This window comes from Idiotropiscis lumnitzeri, chromosome 3, assembly GCF_059441095.1.
Source record: "Idiotropiscis lumnitzeri isolate Australia: NSW breed Sydney's pygmy pipehorse chromosome 3, RoL_Ilum_1.0, whole genome shotgun sequence".
Taxonomy (NCBI): domain Eukaryota; kingdom Metazoa; phylum Chordata; class Actinopteri; order Syngnathiformes; family Syngnathidae; genus Idiotropiscis; species Idiotropiscis lumnitzeri.
Window position 1 is genome coordinate 16653399 of NC_142393.1, and position 9584 is coordinate 16662982.

The 9584-nt window shown below is 39.4% G+C and overlaps 2 protein-coding genes across 3 annotated transcripts; one reads left to right on the top strand and one right to left on the bottom strand.

Annotated features, from left to right (window-relative positions):
• Positions 1-388: 388 nt before the first annotated feature.
• On the top strand, positions 389-4557 carry dffb (DNA fragmentation factor, beta polypeptide (caspase-activated DNase)). Of its 2 annotated transcripts, none has more exons than XM_088291529.1 (7): positions 389-607; positions 1765-1891; positions 1976-2161; positions 2853-2932; positions 3004-3177; positions 3253-3353; positions 3719-4554. In XM_088291529.1, the coding sequence occupies exons 1-7, from the start codon at positions 485-487 to the stop codon at positions 3939-3941; spliced, it is 1014 nt and encodes a 337-aa protein (XP_088147655.1). In that variant the 5' UTR covers positions 389-484; the 3' UTR covers positions 3942-4554. The 2 variants fall into 2 exon arrangements, with proteins under 2 accessions (XP_088147655.1, XP_088147656.1); XM_088291530.1 differs by lacking the exon at positions 389-607 and adding an exon at positions 616-1488 and having other exon boundaries at positions 3719-4557.
• c3h1orf174 (chromosome 3 C1orf174 homolog) lies at positions 4369-8160 on the bottom strand. The gene is made up of 4 exons (XM_088291531.1): positions 7940-8160; positions 7354-7425; positions 6545-6895; positions 4369-6480 (listed from the first exon to the last, which is right to left on the bottom strand). The coding sequence occupies exons 1-4, from the start codon at positions 7949-7951 to the stop codon at positions 6334-6336; spliced, it is 582 nt and encodes a 193-aa protein (XP_088147657.1). The 5' UTR covers positions 7952-8160; the 3' UTR covers positions 4369-6333.
• Between the last annotated feature and the right edge of the window lie 1424 nt (positions 8161-9584).

The window sequence follows — 9584 nt, forward strand, 5'->3', positions numbered from 1 at the left end:
GTAAATGGTCTTTCAATTGTATAGCGCGTTACCACCTGTTAAGGCATTCAAAGCGCTTCACATTCATTAATTTTCACCGGGATCTTAGATATGAATGATATATATATATCCGGGTCAATAACCAAATCTCAAATGCAGATATGGGCATTGGATTTGTTGTATATACGTGTTTGGCTCTGATAAGTTTCCCCCCACGGATCTACATGAATTCACCAATTACTAGAGGACATTAAATGTTCATAATACATTTGTTGTATTAATCACAAAGTTATGAGATTCGGATCGCAAAATGGTAATGGCCAAATACAATGCAATTGGCTTTGGGTAAAACGTTGCCACATAGAACATGGCGGATAGAGCGACGTACAATTCGGCTCCGAAGCCTTCTCTAGGACATTCACTTGTTTCCGCACAAACGGCTTGAAGACCAGTTCAGGGGAATGCGAGTACTTGTGGACAAAAAGACGCGCACATTAGCAGCCAAATGTTTGGGCTTTTCGAGAAAATCAGACCTTTTAAAATCAGGAGCCTACACGATAATAGGAAGTACGGAGTTGCAGCTAGCGACGTAAAAGAATTGCTTAAAAAGGGTTGCAACTTATTAGAGGTTCGTAATTTTCTTTGGGTTTCGTTTTAAACTTGTGTATAGCGTCGTTTGTTTCATTTTAATCATACCTTTGCCCGTTTAACAAACTATGCACGTGGCAATCATAAGTATTTGTAAAGACAATTTTCCTCTCGGAGTGAATAAGAAGTTGTCACTGTGAACACCTGAAAACGCCACACACTTGCACTCATGATGCTACCAATAAATAGATTGTCCTAAGTTGAACATTATGAACTAAAATACACGCATGCATTAACTCAAATTGTAGTTTTCTCTTCATAATCGGGTGGCTCCTCCGTTTGCGACGGACGAATACATTATACGTAAATCCAAACCTTAGTATTCTGTCACTAACGCACGAAAACAATTGAGTCATAAACGGTAAATATTTGTGTTCTCGACACTAATTGATCTGCAAACTGCAACTACAGAAGTAACGGGGTCTGTCCACAGCAGAGGCAGGACTTCAGGTACAAACAAAAAACAGTAGCAGGAGTATTTCCGGAAGACATAGAATCGGGACGGTAGGGGACTGGTTAGCACGATGGCCTCACAGTGCAGAGGTCGTGGGTTCGATTCCGATTCCGGCCCGGAGGCCCGGCTTTCCAGTATGGAATTCGCATGTTCTCCCCGTGTCGCTGGTTTCCTCCCACATTCCAAAAACATGCATGGCAGGTTGATTGGACACTCTAAATTGCCCCTAGGTATGAGTGTGAGCGCATTTGTTTGTCTACGTGTGCCCTGTGATTGGCTGGCAACCAGTTCAGGGTGTACCCCGCCTACAACCCGAGGAGAGCTGTGATAGACTCCAGAGATCCCCGCGACCCATGTGAGGAGAAACCGTACAGATAAGTGTTGGATGTATAATGCTCGGCCGTGAGGTGAGGCATGGTCAACACTAACGCACAAGCATTCTTACTGACCTTCATAATTGAGACTAGCCGGAAGTAGGGTGCCTAAAAATGTCAGTCCGTTTTACCAAAAGTCTGTGGCATATACCCACTACATTCTTGTCACATTCACATATCCACTACGTCATTGCGTGCCGTTCGTAACCTCGTATGTGATCGCTAGCAGAATACCACCTGCTCAGTTAAATTGGGAGAAAGAATTCAACCGTGATTTCCATGTTCTGTATTTTTTTTTTTTTTTTGCAGTTGCCACATTCTGGTGCACATGTTTGTTTGTATACAGACGGTACAAAGGTGACAAATGGATTTTTCACAACTTTGCCTGACAATACAGAACTTGTTCTCCTCACCAAAGATCAGACATGGGGCGGAGGTAAGTGAAAGGTGACTGGGGCTTCGTTAGACCTCCATTAGTTGTGAAACGTGATGAGTGACATCTTAACACCTCTCTCATCAGCTATGTGCGACATTGCCCAGTTACTGAGCTCCGATCAGCACACCACAGGCCTTGTCAAAGCGGCGAAGAGCCTCCTCAAAGGTGAGGAGTCTCCCAAGAGGCGGAAAATCTTGAACGACCTCCTCCAGAACTTGGAGGATAGATCTGAGTTGGAGAGCAGAGATGAGGATGAAGACTGGTTTAGAGGTGAGGACTACTTTTTTCCTTTACAAATTTCCCATACCATGTCATGGAAATTCAAGTCATCTACTTTGGAGTTACGTGAATCAGGGAAAACTAAAGACAAAATCAACATAATATGCTTAGCATTGTTTACCATTGCGGGGTAATTAATCAAAAGACGTGCATTGCAGATGTGGCATCTCAACAGTTTGCTTCTGGCCAACTCTTATTTTTCTTTTGTTACAATAAAAATGTTTATGGGTCAACACCGTTACCAATAATCGCCAATTAAATTATCATTATTTTGCACAACTACAAAAGTCATTTGATTAGAAAATTTGATTTTTTTTTTCTTCCAACGTTCCCACATATTCTTAATTAAAAGTCTTAAAAAACAATGAATCCATGAATCTAAAAACAAGGCGTTGTCTTAAATCATGTTTTCAAAACTCTTGAATGTCAACACGATAAATTGAATTTCATGATTGTTTAATTACGGTAACATTCTTGTAAAGAATGATTTACCGAATGACTCCCATGGTAACGTCATTTTTGTAATGTGGCAACTGTAGACAATATGGGACATTGCTAAGTCTGAAATTTATTAAAATGTAGAAACCCTGTAATAACGCCACAATGTAAATGAAATATTCTTTAAAAAAAAAAATGTTCATCTGATTATCTTTAGTCACCTCAATTGTGTTTTCCACTAAAGGTGTGGATTCTCGCTTCAAGACCAAGTCTGCCTACTTGAAGTACACCTGTGAAAGCAGGATAAGAAACTACATGAAAGAGGTCAAGCCTCAAAGCATTTGACGGCTCCAGCGTTTGCCACCTCACAATAAGAGTTTCTCATCTGTCAACAGTTGGATGAAGCCACTAAATCCGTGCAGAAAGCCAAAGTCCGAGGAGAGAGTTTGCAAGCGTCGGGGAGCATCTCGAAGATGCTGAAGTCGGACAAATACAACGGCTGCTATTTTGACCGCACGCAAAAGGAGACACATCGCCTGTGTACCCAAGAGGGCTGGTTCACATGCCAGGTACCGAGCTGAGCGTTGTCATCTGTGGAAAGGCAGAATTTCTGAAACGCCTCTTGTAACACTTTGCATCCCCAGGGCGCTTTTGACCAGACAAAGTGTGCGTCGCTTCACTCCATCAACCCGTACGGCAGCAGAGAGAGCCGCATCGTGTTCAGCACTTGGAATCTAGACCACAGGTTTGACATTTTAACTGAACTGACGATACATTTGCATTATTTCCACCCAGAGAGCTGAAGACATGTCAAGACAATATAAATGTGTGTGCAGTGTTCACAGGCTGTCTGGAAGCAATGATAATATTGATATGAAGCGGGATACATTGGATTTATAGTCCTTGGGAATATAATAATTAATCATTTCTTTTGTGTTTATAACTGATGCTCAACATTAACTAGTTAAATTTGAAGTAATTTGCACTATTTTATATCAAAAAGGGTTTTGAAATTTTGCATTTTCTTTAACTTATTAACCTACATCTTTATTATTTATTAACACAAATAAAATTGAGGGGGAAAAAAATATTCACCTTTTGGTTATGCAGGATTGAAAAGAAGCGTACCATCATTCCTGCTCTACTGGAAGCGCTGCAGAATCACACAAGCGAGGACATCAATTTGACCTACTTCTACAGATTGTTGTTTACACGGGACAACCTGAAACTGGTCCACATCGTCTGCCACAAGAAGGGCGCCCACAACCTGCTCTGTGACCCAAACAAGATTTTTAAAAGAAAGTACCGGGGGAAGAAGATACGCATGAAATGAATTTAACATTTTTAATAAACAAGATGGCCTGTTTTTAAATCAATGTTATCACCTACTCCGCTTTTTCCCAAAAAATAACAAGACGTCACTTGCAGCCACTTCAAAAGAAGCAAAAAAACATGAAACACCCGTTTGTTGTTAGTTTTGGCATGGCAATGTTTACTGCATTAAATGCTTATAAGGACTTGTGAGTTTGAGACAATCACTCAGTCTGAAAGTTGCATAGTACAATATGAAAAGCATTCAGCATGAATAAGGCATGAAGTAAAAAAAAAATAAAAAATACATATTTTTTTTTGATCAATCTGCGCTACACATATTATCTTGCAACAGCTATGCAGCTCACAGCTGGATCAGAAGTTTGCTATTTTTGTTTTAAGTGTACTTTGAAAATGTGACAACACACAACAGTGTATAATTAGCAACCTTAAGATGTTTGATTTTATCTGTTTATATATAGAAACATATACACACAGATGTACAGTGTTAAAGCTGCCTACATTATTACATGAAAGGAAAATGTACACGACAATCCAAATCAATTTCAAAAATTAAATATTCATTTTCTATTAATTCATAGTGTGCAATCTGTATACTTGGAAATGGTGCTGCGTTCAAATTGCATCATCCCGTATTATATCTTTAACAATCTCAGTTTGGCCGCTGGTGTAAAATAAAGGCATAATCTCATTGCTTCTAAAGACTGCAGTCTCAATGTATAACTTTTTCAGTTCCTTGGCACGGCAGCTTCTTAAAAATAGCACCTTCAGTAAGTTCTTCATTTGAATAATGTGCATTTTTACGTTAGAAAACCTGAATAAGTATAATGTCAACATTCACACGGCGCCGTTGTGGACGCGTACTTCCCTAGCTAATTAATTACAGAGTTGAGGATCAGCGGCTTGGATAATGGATGGATAGATGAATTATGGGGAACAACAGTAAAAGAATTACATGGACGCTATGGGAGTATTTCTTCAATCCAGCACTGCATTAAGGTTCAACGCAAACTTGGCAGACAAAAATACAGTAAACTCAGCGCAGTAGCCATATTGGCAATTCATTCTGTAAAACCACACAATCTAGTGAGATCCAATAAAAAAGATGTATCAAAAGAATAACGCTCAATTTGGATTGACACTATGAGAGGGATAGTAATGGATTGTTGAAATTTGGACCAAAGTTAACCTAAAAATTGCATATTTCCACAAAGAATTGACGCTTCTCTAAAAGTGATTATTACACTGGTAAAAAAAAAAAAAATGTTTCCAATCTTTATTTCTTTTTTTAAATACAAGTAAACGTTTCTAGATTAATTTTTGCACTGATTTCGAATCTGGACTATTTTTTTTTTCTAGCACATCTGGTTTTCAAAATAACACGTTAAGTAATATTTATGAATTCATGGTAAGACAATCCATGGACGGCTTGTGCTGGTAGGAAAAGCAACTGCTTCGTTAGCCGAAGTTGTGTACATACGTTGGCTAGGGCGTCACCAATATGGATTCCTTTGGTTTTAATCTCGTATTTAACCCGAGTTGTCACAAATGATCATTAACCTAAGCAGCTGCTGCAAACATGGTTGCAACAATATTATAATGCCGCTCCCGCTGACTAAAATAAATCGTCTGCTTGTTACTGTTTAAATCTGACAGTTACCATTGTTTGTCTCAATTAAAGCGTCACTACAAGACAAATATACAATACTGCAGACAGTATTTTGCAAACTGGTGAATTCATGAATGGCAAAAAACTACAATAAGAGAGTCCCCTGCATATTTATTCTGATGATCTAATTTTGCACCCTCATGGAGTCAAGAAAATAAACAATCTTATAAACTAAGGTGATACAATAAATATGTTGTAAAAGTAGTACCAGTGTCAATCAAAACTGATCATTATCAGAATATTCGTAAAGGTAGAATTGTTGCGACAACTCCAGTCATGGATGTCATCAAGTGGAAACTAATGTGGCCACTGACTGAGTGACCATGTTCGGGTGTGTTCATGGCATCAATAAAAAACTGCCCTTGATATGCCACGGCAAAATCCTTTCATGCTCAATATTCACAAATAACATCTCAGTGATCACCAGTGACTTCTTGATGATCAGGGCAACTTTGTTTCTATCGACAGCAGGCTTTTAAAGTTATTCAAGCAATGCTGGCTTGTCTTGAGGTCGGTTCGCCGATCAACCTGTTCAACAGCGCTAATAAAAGGCTAGCGCTTCATACTTGAGTGTCAAAGTGGGAGCTTCCCTCAAAATGTCAGCTGCAGTACCAAAAAAAAAAGAGCTCAAATTACCTTTTACTTGTGACAGGAGAGTGGACGAAATACATTTCTTTTGGCTGCTTTTGCTAAGTGCTGAAAAGTCAATCGGGGGTGTGTCTCTTCACAAAGTGCCACCGTCCTCTTTCTGCGCGCACTCGAGTCCTGCCTCCTCGTCAGCCTCATCGCTGTCCTCTCGAGCAAAGTAATGCCGCCTTCTGTGTGGTTTGTGGTGCCGGGAAGAAGTTGATAATGTTCTCTGAGGAAAATCCTGCCAGGTGAAAGACATTTTATGGTAATTTAGGCAACATCTCCACATCACATCAATGGTTTACCTGTATAGCATCCAGATTTCCAAAGAACTGCTCCACAGGAAGGATCTGGTTGCTGTCGTCATCCGGGAACATGTTTTTGTCTGTTTCTTCACAATCCATGTCCTCAGGCTCAGGCCTGTCTTGTACATCGTACCATGCGCAAGTGAGCGCGTTCTCTTTTCCCTCTTGACCGTCCAGCAGAGGAGATGCTGAGCACCGCCGCCTGCCTGCGAGCTGGAGGCACTCGCAGCTGATACGAGACAGCCTCTCCATGTCACCGTCCGCTTTGCTGTTAGCACCACCGGCTGAGGTGCTCTCTGCTGTAGAGTGCGTCTTCTGACTTTTCACACATTTCCTCCTTGTGGAAGAACCCTTGAACCCAGATAAAAGACCAGGCTTTGAGTGTTGGCACAATCAGCAGAGACATTTTTTTTTTCAACAGCTGAGAAATCAAGGTCTGACCTGAAAGTAGAGCTGAACTATTAATTGAATTGAAACAAAAGTAAAAAGTAAAATCCAGGGCTGATTTTATTTCTGTCACAAATCTCTAATCAATGATCTTCTCTATTTTGATATATAGGTTGTTTGATTTTTTTTCATAACATCTACATCTGATAGTACGAACCGTGCCTCGTGGTGCTCAGACACATGGAAAATTAGAGGGAATATTTCTGCCAGCATCATTTTCCATTTTGAATTTGGTGTAAACTGATCACCTACTGACAACTCAGTGTCACAATTTGTTGATGAGATTCCTCCAACTGATTTACTGACGACTGCAGAGCCGACAGGAACATGAAGTAAGAAGTAAGTGTGCCTGGTAAACCAACCTTTTGAGTGTGTGTGGCCTCGGAGATGGTCTTCCTCTTTCTGTGCTTTAAGTCGTTGAGTTGACCAGGCATCTGTAATAAAAGCATACGTTCGGAGTTGATCATCAGTTGGTTATTTAGCTTGCGTCGTTAATGAATTTATCATTACTAAAGCACCGTCCCGTAGCTGTCCTGATCAGTACACTATCTTTGTATCTCATCCCTGATATAAAATAAAAATCAATTGCAATACCATGCATTTGGATTCAACGTGTGGCTGTGGCAATACAGTGGGACTGCTGGTCACGTGACCAAGATGAGCTCACATCAAGCTGACTGAACTGTGCAGTTTTTTTTCTTGCCCCCTCAACTAAACTGGCCGGAAATGGCAAACAACGGCCAAAATTTAACGCGTTTACATTAGGAACAGTGTAGTCCAGAAAGTAGACTTCACGTTCATTGCTGAAAAACATTTCATGTCAACGCAATGTCATGAAATTAGCTCAAAGCTAAAACGGGATTTAAACTGTGCTGAATCCCAGAGACGATTTACGCGTTTTATTTACAATACATGCTATTGCTGCTAAAAGGAAGCAGTGACACTTACCTTGTGCATCATCGATTGGAACGACTTCCGCTATCTAAAATGGTTACGACTTTGGCTTTACATCCGACCGATAACGTCTTCCCAAAGTGACGTTATTGTTTTTTTCCGGCTCTGTCTCTGATAGTTGTCCGCGCAAAACCTTCGCTTGTCAACGCCTCGGCCCTCGAGTATTTACTGCAGCTGGGGTTCACGTTTTGGACATAGCGTGATGACGTTAGACGCTGACGTGATTACGTCATTGAAAACGAACGCTTGTTTCTCAGAACTGGGATGGGCTATATAATTTTGTTGTTTGCTTTTTGCCCCGAGCATGTTGTTCCCTAACTTTCTTCTGTCTGTATATTTATTTAATCTTTATTTTTATTCATTTCCACTCTATTTTTGATTATTATCTTGACTAATTGTTCAACTTCCTATACTGTTTTTTACATTTCACAAATTGTTGTATTGTCTGCAGTTTGCAATATTAAAAAAAATCTGAAAAAAAAAGAACAGGGATGGGGAACTGGCCAAACCACACTCTTGAGGAGAGCTTCGATTAATTTATCCCAAAAACATATTTTTTTCCACTGGAAAATGGGAAAACATTCATAACATGAAAGTTTATTGAAAAAAACCCGCAGGTGGCAAACTGGGCTTGAATATGCATGAGAGTTGACTACTTTTAAGTGGTAATACCACCAATCACCACTAGAGTTTAGACATGTCTCAGTTGCGCGTATACTGGTTCTTATACTGTCCCATACTACAACGTGAGTATAGGCATAATTTTTGGAACGATATGTAGGACAAACATCAATAATATTAAACTTTTGAGTGAGTTTATTATTGCCCCAAAAAAATTACAAAATTAGTTCTTGCACTATTATGTATGTGTAGAGTTTATATACGTGTGTGTGCTCGGAGTAGAGGAGCACTTCTTATTTTCTCTCATCTCTTCAGTTATTAAACTATATATAGCACCGGGTCCGCAAAAGTTCTGGAGTTGCATGAATCAGTCCGAGGCGAAAAAAACAACGCATTTTGAAAACGTTTTATGAAAAGACAAAAAGATGATGACAATTTAAGTCATTAACGTGATCTGTCATTGGTCAAGGGCAAATTGGGATGGCTAAATATCTGGTAAGTATTTAACAAAAATAAAACTTTGAAAAAAGTTTGAATAGGTTAAATTAAAATCCCCAATTATCTGAATGACAAAAAATTAGCATTACATAAGGATCGAACATAAATGTAGCTTTCACTGCGTTACATTTTCTTTCAATAGCGTCCGGACTCCACTGGTTGGCGATTTACGGGTCCGAGAAAGAAACGTTCCAAATTGTTGTAATTTTACATTATGCCCGCTAGAGTACGCCAGAGATAGTCTAAAAATCATCTCAATAGAAGTCTGACTCCTTGTTCGTTGATGATTGAAAGCAGGTTTTGCGGTGAAATGCATTTTTATTAGCAATGTATTCCAAACAAAATGAATTTTCTGTCTTTAATATCACTTTTATTGTTTTCATTACTTACAGCTAAACATTCCCGTTGCTGGTATCAGATCTGTTCAAGATAGTTTAGTGTAAACGTGTATATTGTATAAATATATTTGTATAGAGTAAACGGAAAAACACGGTAGCCTTTCAGTAGCACTAATTATCAG